General features: G+C 43.9%; 1 protein-coding gene across 4 annotated transcripts in view; it reads left to right on the forward strand.

The window, feature by feature from the left end:
* SUGP2 (SURP and G-patch domain containing 2) overlaps positions 1–21,491 on the forward strand; it is a 43,709-nt gene that overhangs the window by 17,747 nt on the left and 4,471 nt on the right. For 2 of the 4 annotated variants that reach the window (XM_058163447.1, XM_058163446.1), the window contains exons 6-9: positions 2,441–2,552; positions 4,544–5,025; positions 8,544–8,608; positions 10,177–10,319. In XM_058163447.1, coding sequence (XP_058019430.1) covers positions 2,441–2,552; positions 4,544–5,025; positions 8,544–8,608; positions 10,177–10,319 — 802 coding nt within the window. Of the gene's footprint in view, positions 1–2,440; positions 2,553–4,543; positions 5,026–6,008; positions 8,609–10,176; positions 10,320–21,491 lie in introns of those variants that run through there. The other 2 variants (XM_058163448.1, XM_058163449.1) reach the window with 2 other exon arrangements.

Below are 21,491 nucleotides of genomic sequence, written 5' to 3' on the forward strand. Positions count from 1 at the left end.
GCATCTTCTTAAAAACTTCCAGTGTTGAAGCATTTACAACTTCTGGAGGCAAGTTGTTCCACTAATTAATTTTCCTAACTGTCAGGAAATTTCTAACTGTCAGGAACTGTCAGATAGTCCTTGACTTGTGACCGGTCAGTTAGTGACTATTCAAAGTGACAATGGACCCCCCCAAAAAAGCTATTACAACCTGATTTCAAGTTAGGATAACTCCCCCCATGTATATATGTGTGTGTATACACACACACACACAAACACACACACAAACACACACCGTAGTCATGTGATCACATTTTGAGGGCTTGGCAACCAACTCACCTTCGCAGCATCCCATGATCATCTGACCAATTTTTTTTTCTATTTTTTACTGGTTTTGCTGGTTTACTTGCAGCTTCCAGCACAAACATCCATAGGGTCAAATGGATTCCCTTAATGACTGCCACAAACGATGTCATAAAATCAGGTCAGGTCACATGGTGAAATGTTTAACAACTGCAGTGATTTACAACTATATATTCCGGGCTCACTTACAGTCATAAGTCATGGACCACCTGTACACAATTGTGTTATGTACCGCCGTATATTTTTTTCTTTCAACTTGAAGAAATTGAGACAAAACCACTCGGGCTGAAGTTGCCAGGCATAGAGTGAGTGACAGATGAATCTCCTCCACTTTCATGATTGTGATTAACCCACTAGATGCCAACAGAAGATGCAAAAAAGAGCAGGAAGCATGGAGATCACAGTAGCAGATGAGCTTTTGCTCTGTTACTGTTCAACCAGCTCAGCTTTTTGTCCAAAGCGCATCTGGCTGCAGTAAGCAGTCAGATGGTAGATCAGGGTTTGAATGATGTACCAAAACATGCTGAAGGTATGATAGCTATAGTTATAGATTGTAGTTAAGATTATGGGTTTGACTGATCGGCTGATAAATGGACTACAGTGGTACTGCATACCAAACCCCTTCACAGCTTGGTGTCTGGTGGAAATGCAGTCCACGTTTTCTGGTGCAGCTGTGCACTTATCATAAAATTTTTTTTAGAACCATTAGATTCTAATTGGCTCTCATTCTCAATCATCTCAACATAATTGTTAATCTGTTCTTTAGAAATCTACATTATTGGTGCACCATTTGAATCATTTTTCTCCACGTATTGTGGATATGGGGAGCCACTGAACCTTGGAGAAATATTTTTCCCCCAATACCCTTACACTAAGAATAGAATAGAATAGAATAGAATAGAATAGAATAGAATAGAATAGAATAGAATAGAATAGAATAGAATAGAATAGAATTTTTTATTGGCCAAGTGTGATTGGACACACAAGGAATTTGTCTTTGGTGCATATGTTCTCAGTGTACATAAAAAGAAAAGATACATTCGTCAAGAATCATAAGGTACAACACTTAATGATAGTCATAGGGTACAAATAAGCAATCAGGAAACAATATCAATATACATCGTAAGGATACAAGCAACAAAGTTATAGTCATGCAGTCATATGTGGGACGAGATGGGTGATAGGAACAATCAGAAGACTAATAGTACTAGTAATGTAGCCTAATGTGAATAGTTTGACAGTGTTGAGGGAATTATTTGTTTAGCAGAGTGATGGCATTTGGGAAAAAACTGTTCTTGTGTCTAGTTGTCTTGGTGTGCAGTGCTCTATAGCATAGTTTTGAGGGTAGGAGTTGAAACAATTTATGTCCAGGATGCGAGGGGTCTGTAAATATTTTCACAGTTCTCTTTTTGATTCGTGCAGTATACAGGTCCTTGATGGAAGGCAGGTTGGTAGCAATTATTTTTTCTGCAGTTCTAATTATCTCTGAAGTCTGTGTCTGTTTTGTTGGGTTGCAGAGCCAAACCAGACAGTTATAGAGGTGCAGATGACAGACTCAATAATTCCTCTGTAGAATCAGCAGCTCTTTGGGCAGTTTGAGCTTCCTCAGTTGGCGCAGAAAGAACATTCTTTATTGTGCTTTTTTAACGACGTTTTTGATGTTAGGTGTCCATTTTAGGTCTTGAGATATGATAGAACCTAGAAATTTGAAGGTCTGTACTGTTGATACTGTGTTGTCTAGTATTGTAAGAGGTGGTAGTATGGGAGGGTTTCTCCTAAAGGCTACCACCATTTCTACGGTTATGAGTATGTTCAGTCCCAGATTGTTCTGGTCACACCACTAGGACAAGATCCTGATGAAGGAAGAGTCACAGCTGAATAGTACAGCAGAGGTTCTTCGTGCAGCTTTTCCCAAGCTCAGTTTTTGGCATTTTTTATATCAGGGTGTAATGATTAAAAACAGATGAACGTGATTTATTCATTTTGCCTTTTGCTGGCATTGAAAATATGACTGTATTGACAGTGCCTCTACATGTACTGTTTCCTTGCAAAAAAAAACAAAAACTTTCCTGGATGATTTTTTTCTCTTGCCTTTCAGTGGACCCTAAAGTCATGGTAACCGCTCAGAAGCTGGCTGAATTTGTTGCTGAGGTTGGGCCGGAAATCGAGCAGTTCAGCATTGATAACAGTGCCGATAATCCAGACCTATTGTGAGTCCTTTGTAGTTTATCCCCCACTCCCCCTCAGTCTTGCTTGTCAATGAAAAGTGCAAATGGGTAAGAGAAATACTTTGAAATTATTAAATAATAGTTTAGAGAATCTAGAGGTACCATATTTTTCGGACTATAAGACGCACCTGACTATAAGATGCACCTAAATTTAGAAGAGGAAAACAGCAACAAAAAGGTTTTGGCCTCCCTTTTTTCAGGTCTTTTTTCAGCCTGTTTCCAGGGCTTTTTTCAGCCCATTTTCGAGGCTTTTTTTGGCACGTTTTCAAGGCTTTTTATGGGCCCATTTTCGAGGCTTTTTGCAGCTCATTTTGGGGCTTTTTGCAGCTTGTTTTTGAGGTGTTTTTGAGGCTTTTTTGGGCCATTTTTTTGGGAACAATGAGCCAAAAAAAGCCTCAAAAATAGGCTGAAAAAAGCCCCCAAAACAGGCCCCAAAGCCTCAAAAACAGGCCAAAAATAGCCTCAAAAATGGGCCAAAAAAGGCCTGAAAAAAGGATGAAAAAAGACCCGAAAACGGCATGTGGAGGCCAAAAAATGACTGGCGGGTAGGCAGGGCTTCAGCAATATTTGATCTATAAGACTTACAGACATTTTCTCCCCCTTTTGGGAGACAAAAAAGTGTGTCTTATAGTCCAAAAAATACAGTACTTGCTGTTCTCGCTGAAATCCTTGCAAGACACTTGCAAAAAGGATTGGCTGCTGTCTCATTTTTCAGACTGGGAGGGGGGAACTGAGGTGGAAAGCAAGTCGTTTGCCTAGGACCATGATGGCGAACCTATGGCATGCGTGCCACAGGTGGCACGTGTAGCCATATCAGTGGGCACACGAGCTCAGCTCTGATGCGCATGCACACACTGGCCAGCTGATTTTCAGGCCTTCTAGGCCCACCAGAAGTAGGGAAACATGCTGTTTCTTGCCTCCAGAGAGCCTCGGGGGTGGTGGAGAAGACCCGTTTTTTGCTCTCCCCAGCCTCTAAAGCCTCTCTAGGAGTCTGGGGAGGGCGAAAATGGCCTTCCTCATCCCTCAGAGGGCTCCGGGGGGTGGGGAAGGCCGTTTTCACACTCCCCACACTCCTAGAAAGGCTCTGGAGCCAGGTGAGAGAAAAACGGGCTTACCGGACCATCTCATGCCAGGAGCGGTGGGAGAGGGTCGCGCGCACATGCGCAGGGCGGGTGCATAAAATTATAGGTGTGGGCACGCACACCTCCCTCCTGGCATGCGATGGCAAAAAGGTTAGCCATCACTGGCCCAGGATCACTTCTTATTTGATCAGTGTAGAGGTGGGATTTAATTTGCTGATCAGATGTATTGCCGCCACATTATAGCAATAGCATTTAGACTTGTATACCACTTCACAGTGCTTTACAGCCCTCTCTTAGCGGTTTTTTACAGTCAGCCTATTGCCCCCAACAGTCTGGGTCCTCATTTGACCCACCTCGGAAGGATGGAAGGCTGAGTCAACCTTGAGCCTGGTGAGATTCGAACTGCCAAACTGCAGGCAGCCGGGAGTGGGCAGATTTAGCCTGCAATTCTGCATTCTAACCATTGCACCACCACTGCTCCCTGTATTTACAAAAGTAGTAAATTCAATTCTCTTTGATGTGAGGCCATCCATTTTTAAACTGTTGGGTCATAAGTTACTCAAGGGAGGAAGCTGTAACCATTTTTTTTTGCAAAGCTGATCAGTTTGGTGCAGACAGGGCAAGAGCTTGCGGTAGACCATTTGCTGAAATTTGGCTGCTTGGTTTCCACCCCATTTGGGGTTTGCAGATTGGAATTGAGGCCTCATGCAAAGTGCAGATTTAGCAGGCTTTATCAAGCCTAACTGAAGAGTTCTTTTAAGTAGAAAATTCTATGAGGAAGAAGGGTGATTTGTCTGGCCCAGTTCATTCCATTTTTCTTGAAGGAAAAGTGGAATGAACTTGTAATAATAAATAACACTGTTCTAACAACCCCCCTCCCCCCGCCAACAGATTTCTGCAGGATCCAGAGAGTTCTGCCTTCAAGTTTTATCGCATGAAAGTCCATGAATTATGCCCCTCTATCAGCTTCAGTGGTGGGCAGGAATCTGGTGACCTCCGTGAAAGATCTGAACCAAAGGAAAGCGAATGGGAAAACCTGGAGGAAGAGGAGGAGGAGGAAGAGGACGAGGAAGAAGAAGCTCCCCAAGCTGAAATGGAAGATGAAGAGGGAGATGAAGAGGAGGAAGCTACAGGGCCAACCGAGGAGCCAGAAGAAGCCATGTTGGAAGAGGGGCTTATGAAACTAGACCATTCAAAGACAGCTGAAGAAGAAGGAGAGACCAGCAGCACAGCCGCAGGTGCCCTTTCAGAGCCACCGGCACAGGCAACCACGCATGGCGCCCCCTTTGGGCGCAAGAGAATCAGTAGCAAATCCCTGAAAGTGGGCTTGATCCCAGCATCAAAGAGAGTGTGTCTCATAGATGAACCAACAGGTGAGCTGGGAAAGTGTTTTGGGTGCTGCTGCTAAGCTGTGGTGTCTTTGACCTTGTTCCCATATTGTGCCAAACTGTTAAGTGTGAGGTCCTTGGTGATTTCTGAGCTCGGTTCATACAGATGTGTCCTTATCCAGCTGGGTTTATTACTGTATTTTTCAGACTATAAGACAATCGGAGTATAAGACGCACCAAGATTTTGAAGAGGTAAACAAGAAAAAAAAAGCTGTTGCCCTCCCCAGCCCGCAGGAGCACTCTGCAGGCCTCCCAAACCCTCTGTGCATCCCGTTTTTGTGAAAAATGGGCCTATTTTTGGCAAAAACAGGACGCACGGAGTGGGGTTTCGGGAGCCCAAAAATGGCTGTATTCGGTGTATAAGATGCACTAACATTTCCACCCTCTTTTAGGGGGTGAAAAAGTGTGTTTTATACTCTGTAAAGTATGGTACTTGGAACCCTGACACTAACTAGATAACATGATCAGTGCTAGGAAGTTGGGGGACGGAGGGTTTTCTAGCACCAACAATGTTACCTGGCTGGGTAATGAAACGTCTGAAAGAAAACAATCAAGCTCAGAGATTACCAAGGACGCCACCGTTCAGCCCAGGGCTACAAATATTCTCTTATACTGGTGCTTTGCAAATGGTTTGGGCCTTTGGGCCCATGGTCTAAACTTAGCCACCAATTTTGTGGCTTACTCAGTGTGTAAAACCCAGTTTCTTTTAAATCATGAGCTATGTGCTTTCTAATTTCATTGCGAACGTACCACTCTGTGCTGGTGTCAGGCAGAAGAATTGAGGAAAATCCTTGAAATTCTTAACTGCAGTACTAATTGAGACATGGGTGTGAGAGACAGGTAATTTGTACAGTGAGGATTCTAACAGCGTATTACTTGTTCATTCATTTGTTCGGTTTTGCAGTAAAATGTGCCCTTCTCTCCAAATCTCAGGGCTTATAGAACATTTTTCCACATATTTCTTGCAGGGCTGCGCTTAGCCTCCACCTCTCTTGTTGAAGATGAGACAGGTGTCAGAAGCATTGGAAAACAGCTAGCAAATGGTGCAGTTAATTGCAGTTGGCAGTTCTGACTGATTTTGTGCTATATTCAGACTGGTTTTGCACAACACAGTTAATTGAACAAACTAGTGTTCTGGGGCAACACAATCCATTAAATTCACCAAATTGTCCAAATAGGCTGGATTTGCAAAACTAGCGAAGGAAAAAAAATATGTTTAAATGCTATATTTAAAAAATAATCAAATGTAGTATGTCATGCAAATGTAGCCATTGAACCGATCTGGTAATATTTATAAATAGATCCAGCCTTATTTGAGGGTATGTGTTGCCTGTGAGTCTTCACCATATTGATTTGTGATGATTGCAAAACCTTGGCAGACTTAGCACCAGGAAGCCCACATTGAGGGGGTCCTTGGTTGTTGCTCCCTGAGCTTGGTTTTTTCCTTGCAGACATTTGACTACCCAAACTAGGTAATACCATCAGTGCTAGTGATGTAACCTGGTTATAGGAGATGACTGGGCTGAGCCCAAGGGAGGGATCAAAAGTGTCATCAGTCATGAGTCCCTTCACATCCACAAGAGATCTAAATTCAGCCCACCTTGAATTCCTTTCTGTTCTCTCGCTAATTTCCTTTGACCGTTAGTGGTTCAGATTCTTGTAGAGTGGTTCAGATTCTTGTAGAGAACTTAAGCTTACAATAAACCTTTATACACATTTGAACTGCCTGGATTTCCTGATTTCCCTGGTACTTGACGCTAGTTTGGGTCATGAAACGCCTGCAAAAAAACAACCAAGCTCTGAGAGCACCAAGGACCCCTCATTTCAACCCTGAACTACAAATACAGGTAGTCCTCGACTTGCAACGGTTCGTTTAGTGACCATTCAGAGTTACAGCGTCACTTTAAAAAACCTGGCTTATGACTGTTTTTCGCACTTACAACTGTTGCAGCATCCCCATGGTCACGTGATCAGAATTCAGATGCTTGGCAGCTGACTCGTACTTATGACGGCTGCAGTGTCCCGAGGTCAAGTGATTCCCCTTTTGCAGCCTTCTGACAAGCAAAGTCAGTGGGGAAGCCAGATCCATTTAACCATTGTGTTACTGTGTTAACAACTTCACTGATCCACTTAACAGCTGTGGCAAGAAAAGCCGTAAAACGGGGCAACACTCACTTAACAAATGTCTTGGTTAGCAACAGAAATGTTGGGCTCAATTAGGGTCGTAAGTCAAGGACTACCTGTATTCTCCTTTACTGGAGTCCACGTTGCATATAGTCACCTCAGACTAATACTTTCAAATCATGTTGCCTCTGCCCCAAGAAGAAAAACAGATCAAGTAAGTCAGTGGTGTCAAAACTCAAAGCCCGCCGGCCACATCTGGCCCATGGGGCTGCTCTGGAAACAGCAACGGATTGGCCCGCAGTGCCTCTGCCAGCAAAAACGGGCCATGTGTGTGCCCCCCCCCAGCCCTGTTTTCACTGGCAGAGGGCTAGCAAAACAAACTAAAAACAAAACAAAAGGAGAAATGTTTCCCGTTTTGCATTTGAGCATCCAAGAAGGGACAGGAAAGGAGAAAGGGAAAGGGGAAAGACAAAGAAAAAGAAGGAAAGATGGGAAGAGAGTAAGCAAGGAAAAGAAGGGAAGGAAGATGAAAGGAGAATGAAGAGGGAAGGAAAAAGAAGACAAGGAAAGAAGGAAGGAAGATTATAATGAGAGTGAGGGAGGGTCTGAGGGAAGCCCTGCCTTAGCACTTTATCACCATGGGTGCCCTTGGCACACTTACCCCAGCCATGCCCACACCTGCCCCCTGAGGTCAAACATAACCCTGATGCAGCCGTCAATGAAATCGAGATTGACACCCTTATAGTAAGTGATCTCTCAACTGTGTTAGGCTCTCGGGTGAGTTAAATTTCTGGAGCCATTTTTCTGGGTTGTTTGAAGTCCTTCACCACCTCAGCAATCAGACTGAGGGCAGGGATGCCCCTCTGCAGCCAGCTCAACTACCTCTTTCCGCAGGGTAGCACTGCTTGATGCCAATAGTCTTGCAGGTAACCCAACCACAGTAACCTCCCCTCCCCTCCCCTTCCCTTCCCAAGGAATGCGGCTGGTATCAAATATGAAACCCAAGTGAGCAGATTTCTGAGACAGGAACTTCCCCCTCCTCCTGGTTTCCATCCTCTTCCCAGGGTTCTTGAAAGCAGGATTATATTTTGATTATGAAAAGCAGGATCCTCAATTACATTGTAAATTGAGACTGATCCAGTGCTTCAGCACTTCCCATTGCTAATCTAATATACTTTGTTTGGAGGCCATCTGCCTCTGATGCTGGAAACAAGGGAGAACTGTTGCCATCATAGGTCTGTCTGGGCTTCCTGAAAGCATCTCTCTGGATGCAGTAGTACTGATCTGTATGGATTCCTGCTTTAAAGCCCCAAAGTGCAATTACGTGACAGTATTTATTTGACGTAAGATTGATTTGGCCTCTTAATTTTGCTTTTTAGTACATGATCCGGTGCGTATCTCTTATGACCGACCTCGTGGCTATCCTGCGTATAAAAATAAGAAGGTGAGGCAAAAATGATTCTCTTTTAAGACTGAGATTTTTATATCATAACTTTTCTCCAAGTAATGCACAACAGAATATTCTTCTTTTTCGTTTTTGTTCCTACTCTGTTACCTGTGCTTGTATTTAACTTCAACTGTCTAGACCAGGGGTCTGCAAATTTGGCTCTTTTAAGACTTGTGGACTTCAACTCCCAGAGTTCCTCAGCCAGTAAAGCTTTGCTGGCTGAGGAACTCTGGGAGTTGAAGTCCACAAGTCTTAAAAGAGCCAAATTTGCAGACCCCTGGTCTAGACAGTACCGTATTGGATCACAAATTAGAATTTGCATGCTGGAATGTCTTCTGCATACGAGTAGTCCTTCACTTACGACTGCAGTTGGGACCAGAATTTCTTTTGCTAAACGGGACAGTTGCTAAATGAGACATACCCATGGTTCTTCAGCGAATCCATTTATTCGTACCACAGTGCAGTTACAAGGGCACTGAAAAAAATGACTTGCAACGAGTCCTTGCACTTACAACTATCACAGCATCCCAGTTACTGGGCCGTTGTAACCTTAAACAGGTGCTGAACAAGTGGTTATAAGTCTACAGGTAGTCCTCGATTTACAACAGGTTCATTGTTCAAAGTTACAACAACACTGAAAAAAGTTATGACTGTTTTTCACAGTTACGACTTTTGCAGCATCCCCCCATGATCATGTGATCAAAATTCAGATGCTTGGCAACTGGTTCATACATACTTAACGACCGTTGTTGCGTCTTTTGTGACTTTCTGACCAGCAAAGTGGGGAAGCCAGATTCACTGAACAACCGGGTTACTAACTTATCAGCTGCGGCGATTCCCTTAACAGCTGTGGTAAGAAAGGTCATAAAATGGGGCAAAGCTCATTAGCAAAGGTTCTCGCTTAACAACAGGCCTTTTGGGCTCCATTGCGGTCGTAAGTCGAGGACTACCTGTACTTGTGTATCCTTGCACAGTTTCTCTGCACCCAAGTTAGTTGGCATGGAATAGTTAAAGTTCCCAGTAATCACAGATCAATTTTCCAGTTCCCTGTCAGCATTAATAGGAGCTGTGGGTTCTGCCTGACAAGGAATGGCGGGTGAAGCAAACTGCCTAGAGTTGGAAGGAGCCAGTTGAGCCTCGTTTCACAAGTCCTCCTTCCTAGTTACATGAGGATCACATGACCATGAGGGACAGCCCATCAAAACTTAGATAAATAGCCCTGGAGAGATCAGTTGTAAATTTGAATGGTCACTAAGTGACTGGTCGTAAGTGGAGGAGTACCTATACAGTGAGTTTGTAGGGAGGCGAAAGGGAAAGACTGTAAAGAGCATCGTTGCAGATTTATCTTTAGGTAAGTTTATGTTTTAGGATGGACCACATCCACTGGTGGCCCATTTGATGAATATGTAAAGACCACATCAGCCATTTTGTCTCACCATCTGTCCTATGGTTTCAAAATGTCCCAATTTCCTCCTCCCCCAGACACTGGGGACCTCTTGCTTATGGTTGTGTTTAACATCTCCTTATTATGTTCCCCTCTGTTGAATCTTATTTTTATTTGTCAGCAACAGAAAACAAAGGATTTGGAATTCTATAATAAGAGACTAAATGAGAAGAACATTGGCTTCCAAATACTTCAAAAAATGGGTTGGCAAGAAGGGCGTGGCCTCGGGTTACATGGCAAAGGCATCCAGGAACCTGTCGACGTGTATGTATAAAGGGGGCAAGAGAAGCATTTGAGCACTCATGCATTTGGATTTGACTGTTTTCCAAATGTCCAGTTTCCGCTTATTCCTTAGTATTAATTTTAAGCTTTTACATTTGTTGCTGCTTAAATAGCTTTTGCAACCCGAATTCCAAGCTTCTTTGGAGTTTCTCTCCCAAGCTCAGGATAAAGGGAATATTATTTGTCTTAATTAAATTTCCACCCACAAACAGTGGAAGTAACTGAATACATGTTTTGCTATCTGCCTGTACAATTTTTTTTTTTTTTAAATCCCCTTATCCAATTTTTCTGTGATTGGTGATAGAATAGCGCCAAGCATGGAATACCACCTTTTTATTTGTGTAGCCTAGTGCAACAAAAGGAGAAAAAGATTTATTTTGCATCCTTGTTGTAACATCCAGAATGTTTCAAAGGGATTGATTTACCTCAGCTCAGAAAATATTTACTTACTTACTTACTTACAACATTTATATCACTTCCCGTCTTCTGATCTGGGTGGCTCTAACAACGTTTAAACTATAAAACCCAATACATTAAAACAGCAATGGCAAAAATGCTTTTTTTTTGTGTGTGTAGAAGGATAGGCCAGAGGTGTGATGGCGAACCTATGGCATGTGTGCCAGAGGTGACACACGGCCATCGTCCCAGGTCAGATCTCCGTGGCGTTTCTTTCGTGAGCTTCTGTTTCCCTGCAAACGACGAAACAGAAGCTCCCGAAAGAAAAAGATCTTACTTCTTGCCACGCTACCCTTGTTGGGAGGCCCCGCCTCCTGTCGGCCAGCTGATCTACGGGTCTCCGCTGCACATGCGCACATTCACGCATGTCAGCACATATTCGCGCACGTCTGTGCATGCGCTCGCTCACCTATTGCCTTACACACTGTAAGCCGCCCTGAGTCTTCGGAGAAGGGCGGGATATAAATGTAAATAAAAAAACAAAAAACAAAAAACAAAAAAAAACCCTATCAGTTTGGGCATCCGTTTGCGCGCAGTTTGGGCACACGAAAAGGTTTGTCATCATTAAGGCTAGAGGCCATTTTGCCTGAATCACAGCTCTTTGAACGTAGAATAAGATTATTTATTTACTTATTTCTTAATTTTAAATATTTGCACATCGCCCCAATCACAGGAGGAAATTTAAAAAAAACCCATATCCTGCTACTGGTAAAACACTTATTCCGCTAAACCAGTGGCCATCTGCAATTGTATTAAAGGCCAGTGATATATTGGCATAAGTCCTTAGGGCCTTCTGGAATGAGGATTTAGGACCAATACGCCTTGCGGTGGTGCATTCCACAGTATGGAAGCGATTGCTGAAAAGATCTGCCATCAGACCGGCCTATTTGTTTTTTTGTGCCTATTGCGCCAATCTGTAAGACTCTGAGAAATGAATGTCCCACGGTTCAGTTAAAAAAATTCAAGGCCACAAATACAACAATAATAAAAGTAAACGCATCCCAACCAACATGGCAATGTATCCCCACCAAACCTGGAGCTATATTTATTATCTGTATCCTCAGAAGACAGCCCACACCCCTAAAGGATCTCCAGAAGATCTAGTTTTAGTAGACCTCCAAAATGCTAGCAGGGAACCTACTACTTTTCTCTCCTCGATGAGGCTCCTTCAGACGCAGTAAGATCCTGGGAAGAGGTACCCCGAGAGCACCGCTTCCCAGGATCCCTGCTCTCAAGATTTCCTGGGGGATGGGACTTTGCAGCAAGCCCTCCAGCTCAGGGGTCTCCAACCTTGACAACTTTAAGACTTGTGGACTTCAACTCCCAGAATTCCTCAGCCAACCGCTACCGGTTCACCCAAACCAGTGGCAACCCACCACTGGGTAGCATCCTCAGCAGACTTCTCCTAGATGATCAAGTTGGATGGGCAGAATCATGTTTGATAAGGTAGTTCCTGATGTATCCTCATGTTGCATCCGATAGGGCTTTATAGATAACAATCGGCACTTTGTCTTCAAAGGTAGCCACACGCTGAGCATGCAGTACTCTACAATAGTAGTGACCAGGATGTCAGTCAACATCAGCAAAGTCACTGATCCAGTGTGTGCCCTCTTAACGTATGTCAGGGCCACTGTACTTCAGACGAGCCCGTGGTGACTCCGTAGCCCCAGCTGATATTTTTAAATTTTATGCACAGGCATCTGCAACAGCCTGCCGCCAGGGCAGCGTTTCCCAGTAACTGCAATGGTTTTGCCTACAGTAATGTCCACCCTTCCTTCCCACGCTCTAAATCGTGGCTGCTGCCCTACTGAAACCCAAAAGGATAGATGTCCAACAGGGTTCCCCACGGTGCCCACCCAAACCTCAATCGTATGTGCCAGATTTGTGCGTTCATCTAACTCCATGTCAAGTCTTATTCCACACAGACCTGATGATTATTGGCAGCAGCTTGAGACAAGGAACTTGACTATTCAGCCACCCAGGACTGGGACAGCTGGCCTAGAAGGACCTGCGCTGGTGTGGAGGTTCCCCTCCTCCTGCATAAACATACTCAGTGCCACTGCTATACCTTCTCTGCTTCAACCTGACTCCCGTTTATTTCACTCCCAGAGAGTGAATATGAACCCATTTTCTACCTATTCTGCAGGTCTAGCTGGGCAGCAAACACTGACCACTACCCGCTGGCCAATCAATCTCATCTTTCACACATAAATTAGTATATATGAAATCCACTTCCTAATAAGGAACCGCTAAGACCACTCCCACCCACACTGACAGGGCAAGCCACTACCCTGTTTCCCTGAAAAGAAGACATCCCCTGATAATAAGCCCAATCAGGCTTTTGAGCGCATGTGCTAACCTCCCCCCCCCCCCGAAAATAAGCCCTTCCCAAAAATATTTAAATGCAGAGCTGGAAATCAGGTAAGACAGCAGGAGGAGCCCCATCTTGCTCCATGCGCCCCAAAATAATAAGACCTCCCCGAAAATAAGGCCAAGCATTTAGTTCAGGGTTCAAAAAATATAAGACAGGGTCTTATTTTCGGGGAAACATGGCAGTATATATAATGGAAGCCAACCGCATTCCTTTTTATCACTGATGATGTTGCCTAGTTGGGTAATGAAACGTCTGCAAGAAAACAATGCAGCTCGAAGAGCACCGAAGACCTCCCACCTTTCTAATTAAATTCAGGATCCCTATTCTTATCTATCTACCACATCCACCATCTCCCAGAGCCCCTTCCCAAGCTAATGAGTGCTAACTGCTGAGGGTTCTCAAACATATTTCTTACCTTATGAACAAGATCCATAAATCCTTGGCAATCTGATTCTGGCTTTTCCAGATCCTTTAGCTCTACCATGGCTTCCAGCCACCTTGATCTATTCTCCAGAGATGGTTGCTTACGTGCCAGCATGGCTTTTATCATTTTCTCAGCCATTAGCCTGGGCAAGCCACTCTCTCCCTCCCTTCTCAGATCTCTGTTTCTCTCACATACATGGCCAGAGACCATGAGTTCATAAGCACAGACCTGAACTTTAATTTATTTATTTATTTATTTATTGTTTATATTTATATACCGCCCTATCTCCCAAAGGACTCAGGGCGGTTTACAGGCATTTAAAAAACAAAAAATACAATAAATACAATTCTAAAAACAATTTAAAAACTTATTCAAAAATCTATTGACTGTTGCCTCACTTGCTTCCACATGCTCTGGCCATCGTGTTCGTTACTGATCTTTTGCAGCTATCTGTCAAAAAAACACCACAAACAAGGATTCCAGCAATTCCATTTCACCTCTTTGACAAATCTCCATCATTGTCTATTGCCGGGTTTCCCAACCTTGGCTACTTTTAGGATGTGTATATTTCAACTCTCAGAATTCCCCAGCCAGCCATGCCTTGGTCTGTTCCTACCAATCTGAGCCATCCGTTTATTCCCAATGTCCTGCCCCTCCCCCGACATTTTTCCAGCACAAACATCACCACTTAGCACTTTCATCCTTGTAGGTCTTCCCAGTTTTCTCTCTTGGTCTAACAGTCCACTACTCCAAAGCAAAATCCTCAGGCACATAACTAAACAACCGTCTTTTTCTTCCTAGCATTTTCCCTCTTAAACATTGGCCAGGCTAAACTTATTTATCCCAGGAACCATCTTCAAACATTCTGGTTACCGTACATGTGTTTTTGAATTATATTTATTTATTTATTTATTTATTTATTAAATTTTTATACCGCCCTTCTCCCAAAGGACTCAGGGCGGTGTACAGCCAGAATAAAAACAAAGATATATACAATTTAAAACAACATTTAAAAAGAGCAAATTTTAAAGGCTGATTATTAAAATTTAAGTTAAAAAGTTAAAAATATTAAAACCCAATTAAAATACATCACTAATTATGCCAGTCCCGCTTTAATGAATAAATATGTTTTGAGCTCACGACGGAAGGTCCGAAGATCAGGCACTTGACGCAGGCCGGGGGGAAGTTCGTTCCAGAGCGCCACTGCCCCCACAGAGAAGGCCCTACTCCTGGGGGCCGCCAGCCGACACTGTTTGGCGGACGGCACCCTGAGGAGACCCTCTCTGTGCGAGCGTACGGGTCGATGGGAGGCAAAGGGTAACAGCAGGCGGTCTCGTAAGTACCCGGGTCCTAAGCCATGGAGCGCTTTAAAGATAGTTACCAAAATCTTGAAGCGCACCCGAAAGACCACAGGAAGCCAGTGCAAGCTACGGAGCAGCGATGTCACGTGGGAGCCACGAGCGGCTCCCGTTACTACTCGCGCAGCCGCATTCTGGACTAACTGCAGCCTCCGGGTGCACCTCAAGGGCAGCCCCATGTAGAGAGCATTGCAATAATCCAGCCTAGACGTAACCAGAGCGTGAGTGACCGTGCATAAGGCATCCCGTCAAGGAAGGACGAACTGGCGAACCAGGGGAACCTGGAAAAAGGCCCCCCTGGCGACGGCCGCCAGGTGTTCATCAAAAGACAGCCGTCCATCCAGGAGGACGCCCAAGTTGCGAACCACCTCCTTTGGGGCCACTAACTGCTTCAACAGTCAGCTGCGGATGCAGCTGACTGTACCGGGATGCCGGCATCCACAGCCACTCCGTCTTGGAGGGATTGAGCTTGAGTCTGTTTCTCCCCATCCAGACCCGTACAGCTTCCAGGCACCGGGACAGCACTTCGACCGCTTCGTTGGGGTGGTCCGGGGTGGAGAAGTACAGCTGAGTATCATCAGCGTACAGATGATAACTCACCCCGAAACCACTGATGACCTCACCCAGCGGCTTCATATAGATGTTGAACAGGGTAGGCGAGAGAATCGACCCCTGAGGCACCCCACAAGTGAGGCGCCTCGAGGACGACCTCTGCCCCCCTGTCAACAATATATATATGTCTTATATATAGACCTAGGTCCACATTCCTATATGAACACACATGTACATGTGTGTACATGTACACACATGTACATACTTAACTCTGTATGTGCGTGTATGTTGAGTTTAGCAAATAGCAAGATAGCTTTTTCTGGGCTACTGGTCTCTGCCTCTGTTTCTTTAAAACAAACTGAGAAAACCATAGCAGACGCTTGACTTGGGAACTATCAGAGGCAGCAGTCTTCTTCTTAGAACCATTTCCCAGAAATCCAAGGTCCTATTGTTCGCTTTGCATCATCAAATAGGCGTTATTTGAATAGGAGAGTAGATTATAGGCGAAGTGATGGCATGTGTGCCAGAAGTGGCACAAAGAGCCATATCTCTGGCAACGCGAGCCGTTGCTCTTCTGTGTGCTGGCCTGCTGGTCTTCGTGTGCGCGTGTGCGCCAGAAACCAGAAGAGCAGCCACCTGGTGCGCATGCATGCGCCGAGCGGCTTCTCTTCCAGTTTCCAACATGCGCCTGCCCATCAGCCACCTGGTCTTCCAGTTTGTGGCGTGCATGTACTCACAAAGATCAGCTGGCCAATGGGCATGCGTGCGCCGGAAACCGGAAGATCATCTTCCCAGCATGCGCATGCACACAGGCAAGCTGGTCTTCGCACAAGCGTGTGCACCAGAAATTGGAAGACCAGGTGGCTGGTGCACATGGGTGTGCCAGAAACTGGAAGAACAGCTGCCTGGCGCATGCATGCGTACCGAGCAGGCGCTCTTCCAGTTCCCGGCACTCGTGCGTGCGCGGACACTCCCATTTCCGCACTTGGTGCCGAAAAGGTTCGCCAACACTGTTATAGGCTATTTTACTAATGTAATTTTTCTTACATCAGCATGAACTCTAGAGCAGGGGTCTCCAACCTTGGCAACTTTAAGACTTGTGGACTTCAACTCCCAGAGTTCCTCAGCCAGCAAAGTTCTAGAGTTCATGCTGATGTACTTGCGCTAAACTCAAGGATTCCTTTGGAGATGTGCTTGAGGCGAAGGTGGCATTTATTGCCTCAGTGCTGGCCTTTTTGTGAACAAGCATTTCTGTATGCTTGTTCCCCATTTCCTCTTCCGTATGCTCTTGAAGCCAATCCAATGTCTTTGGGTTAAATATTACTGTACTTTAGGTCCCATCAGCCCCAGCCAAGTACAGTATCTCCATGGTAAAGCATGTTTAGTATCTGAAGGACTGCAGTTCCTCAACTCTCATAAGAGTGTCTTTGAAGATACATTATGAAGTCTTCCTTCATAATGTATCAGATTCCTGCCATCTTTTCCTTTGCCTTACCTGAAGCTAACATGTTCTCGAGTTTTTCTTTAATCTTACATTACCTTGAAAGCATTTTTAATCTGTCTTCCGAATAAATGAGAAAGAAGTATCTGACGACTCCTCCTTCCTTCAATCCTTTTGAAAATAGTAATTTAAACCCGAGCCATATACTGTAGCTTCTGCTCACAACGTACAAAGTCTCAATGTCAGCCCACAGTAACTTCCAATTTTATAGCAAGAATTTGTAACTGAAATATAAATAAGTACCTTATGGCACATTAGAGCATTGGTTCATCTAACTAGTTGTTTATTGGAAAGATGAAAGGTCCTGTATTCCTCCAGATGATGATGGACTCTTAGTTTCTATGATTTCTGGTGTAATCTTGGCCTGGATTTAGAACGTAGCAGCAACTAATGATTTTGTTGTTAGTTGTAAAATCGTGTCCAACCTATCCCAACCCCATGGACAACATTCCTCCAGGCCTTCCTGTCCTCTACCATCCCCCGGAGTCCATTTAAACTCACACCAACTGCTTCAGTGACTCCATCCAGCCACCTCATTCTCTGCCGTCCCCTTCAATCATTCTCAGCATTAGGCTTTTCTCCAATGAGTCCTTCCTTCTCATTAGGTGGTCAAAGAATTTGAGTTTCATCTTTAGGATCTGGCCTTCTAAAGAGCAGTCGGGGTTGATCTCCTCTAGGACTGACCGGTTGGATCGCCTTGCAGTCCAAGGGACTCGCAGGAGTCTTCTCCAGCACTATAGTTCAAAGGCCTCAATTCTTTGGCACTCAGCCTTTCTGCTTTCTCCTGGCCAGGGCCTTTACAATTCATTTCTGGAAATGCTAAGGATTGAGATAGGGACTTTCCATGCAAAGTAGGTGACCATAAGCTCATCAGGACATTCATAGATTGCTTCTACTTTCCACACACAGGCCTGTATTCTTATATTCCAGTTTAAAAAATATCAGAGTGGTTGGAAAGACATCCGGAAAACTGCTGTCAGCCTGTCAGGACATTGTTGGGCTGGATGAATTAAGGATGTACAGGGAGTCCTCGACTTACATCCACAATTGCTGTTGTTAAGTGAGACATTTGTTAAGTGAATTTTACAACCTTTCTTGCCACAGTTATTAAGTGAATTGCTGCAACTGTTAAGTTAGGGACACAGTTGTTAAATGAATCAGGCTTCCCTCATTGACTTTCCTTGTCAAAAGGTTGCAAAAGGGGATCACATGATCCCGATACACTGCAACCGTCACAAATATGAGTCAGTTGCCCAGGGTCTGAATTTTGATCACTGACTTTGGGGTTGCCGTAACGGTCTTAACTGTGAAATACCGTGTAACTTTGAACTGTCACTAAACAAACTTGTAAGTGGAGGACTACCGTATTTTTCGGACTATAAGACACACTTTTTTGTCTCCCAAAAGGGGGACAAAAATGTCTGTGCATCTTACAGACCAAATATTGCCAAAGCCCTCCCACCCGCCAGCCATTTTTTTTGGCCTCTGCACACCCTGTTTTCAGGCCTTTATTCAGCCCTTTTTTTGGCCCATTTTCAAGGCTTTTTTCAGCCCATTTTCAAGGTTTTGTGGCCTGTTTGAGGTTTTTTTCAGTCTGTTTTTCAGAAAAAATGGGCTGAAGAAAGCCTCAAAAATGGGCCGAAAAAAGCCTCAAAAATGGGCCGAAGAAGCCTCAAAAACACGCCAAAAAAGCCTCAGAAATGGACCAAAAAAGCCTAAAAAACAGGCCAAAAAGCCCCTAAAATGGGCCAAAAAAAGCCTAAAAAATGGGCCAAAAAGCTCCTAAAATGGGCTGGAAAAAGCCTCAAAAACAGGCCGAAGAAAGCCTCAAAAACGGGCCAAAAAGCCCATAAAATGGGCCAAAAAAAGCCTTGGAAATGGGCCAAAAAGCCTCAAAAACAGGTCAAAACCCCTAAAATAGGCCGGAAAAAGCCTCGAAAATGGGCCAGAAAGAGACTGGAAAAGGCCCGAAAAAAGGTAGGCCAAAAACCTTTTTTGTTGTTCTCTTCTTCTAAATTTAGGTGCGTCTTGTAGTCTGAAAAATACGGTACCTGTAATGGTATGTGGTAATTGAGTAGGTTCAACAGGGGATCCACAACTGTACAGTAGAGTAGGGCATCTCCAACCTTACCAACTTTAAGATTTGTGGACTTCAACTCCCAGAATTCCCCAGCCAGTCATACTGCAGTAATCTATTCTGAATGCACGAATTAATTCATCTCCTTCCCTGTTTTCCTAGATTCTAGAGAAGAGGCAGTGCCTGTTGTCAGAAACGAGTTGTTTACAAACTCTGTCCTTCATATTACAGTAACCCCAAGATCCCTGAGCAACAAGATCACTGACAAAATTTTCTGAACCATGTCTGATTGTTCCCTACTAGTCTTTCTCTTTGTGCTGAAGAGGGTTCAATGCTTTCTAGATAATCTCTGTAAAAGAAAGTATTGCTATTGTATTCCATGATTACGATAATTGAGCACTAGACAGAGGAGCTGGGTTGTTTTGTTCCATGGCAGAATTGCCATTTCCCTTTTGTATTTTTCCCTTTTGTCTCCTACCTTAGTAATCTTCCAGTACAGGGAGCCAGGAGGATTAATCGCTGCTGAATCTTTTCCAATTTACCATCATTCCCAAGCCACAGAACACCATAGCTTTAAGCCTGGATACCTTTGCTTTCATCTGAGCTGCCATTTGATCCCATGTCTATGGAGATTCTCAGTTATCCAAGTCACTATTGCCCCAAAAGTGCTTTTTCAGGAGGCAACTGCACTTTCCGGTTTTTCTTTGAAGACGTTTGGCTTCTCATCCGAGAAGCTTCTTCAGCTCTGACTGGATGGTGGGGAATGGAAGGATTTGGAAGGAGAAAATGGAAGGAGGGATACTTAGAATGGAAGAAGCTTCTTTGGATGAGAAGCAAAACGTCTTCAAAGAAAAACCAGAAAGTCCAGTTGCCTCTTGAAAAAGCACCTTTGGAACATTTGATCCCACGTTGCATTAATCACTCCCACCCAAATATTGGCAACATTTTATTAATTTCTATATTATAAGTTAGAGCAGAGAGCCTCAGTCACTAGTTAAATGAGGCCAGTTTTCATCTTCTTCGCCACTAGAGGGGTCTAGGAAAAAATAGCATTGCAGCCGTGGTCTCAAGATGGCAGTACTCAACACAAGGAATCAGCTGCACGTTTTCCGTTTCTTAAGATGCTGATCCACTTCAGTGCATCCTTTCCTAATAGCTTTCTCAAGATGATTTGGAAGTATTCCATATCTTCCTATACTGCTCTGGCTTTTTTTTTTTATTCAAACCAGATCGAGCCATTTCTTATTTTTGCCCTCTCTTGATTGGGGAGAATAGAATTAGAATTAGAATTAGAATGGAATGGAATGGAATAGAATATTGGCTAAATGTGCATATGCTCTTGGTGTACAGAAAAGAAAAAATAAATTAGTCAAGAATCATAAGGTGATAATGATAGTCATAGGGAACTTAATGATAGTCATAGGGAATGATAGTCATAGACTATCTATGTCTATGGATAGGGAACAATAAGCAATCAAATCATATTAGGAAACAGTCTGTGTAAATCTTAAGGATACCAGCAACAAGGTTACAGTCATAAGTGGGATGAGATGGGTAATAGGAACGATGAGAAGATTAATAGTAATGCAGACTTAGTAACTAGTTTGACAGTGTTAAGGGAATTATTTGTTTAGCAGAGTGGTGGCGTTCGGGAAATCTAATCAGTCAGGAGCCTCCAATTCTTTGTTTCCCATCTGCTTGGACTGCATCAAGGATGGAGCTAGGACTGAGTGGAAGAACAGTCAGTAGGCAGCAGATCTTCTATCTCACAATCCAAAAGGCTCGGGATGATAAGAATTAGTTTATCTGAAATCTCTCTGATTTCTGCAGTGCTTACTTCTTCCCATATGAAATTTGGCACAGTTGTTTCTCAGTAAGTGGGCTATGATTTTTTCATCTTTCTGAAGGCCAGATCATGTACCTGAGCTTTTCTATTTCTTCCTCCTACTCTCCGAGTCCCTTAAATATCAAGATTGCTTCAATCCTAACGGACCATTCATCTGTGTGAACTGATCCCTTTATGTAACTGCCAACCATGCGTAAGACACAGGTCAAAATCTCAGAGTTTTATAGCAGTACAAAAAAAAATATGCAGAATTGAATAGTGCAAAGACAAAAGATCCCCAAATAGTCTGTTCCTGTTCACACACAATACAGGTAGTCTTCAACGTACGACCACAATGGAGCCCAAAATTGCTAAGTGAGAAATCTGTTAAGTGAGTTTTGCCCCATTTTACGACTTTTTCCTCACCACATTTGTTAAGTGAATCACTGCAGTTCTTAAAATCAGTAACACGGTTGTTAAGTGAATCTAGCTTCCCCATTGACTTTGCTTGTCAGAACGTCGCAAAAGCGGATCACATGACTCCGGGACGCTGCAACTGTCGTAAATGTGAATCAATTGTCAAGCAT

This window comes from Ahaetulla prasina, chromosome 1 (genome assembly GCF_028640845.1).
Source record: "Ahaetulla prasina isolate Xishuangbanna chromosome 1, ASM2864084v1, whole genome shotgun sequence".
Lineage (NCBI taxonomy): Eukaryota > Metazoa > Chordata > Lepidosauria > Squamata > Colubridae > Ahaetulla > Ahaetulla prasina.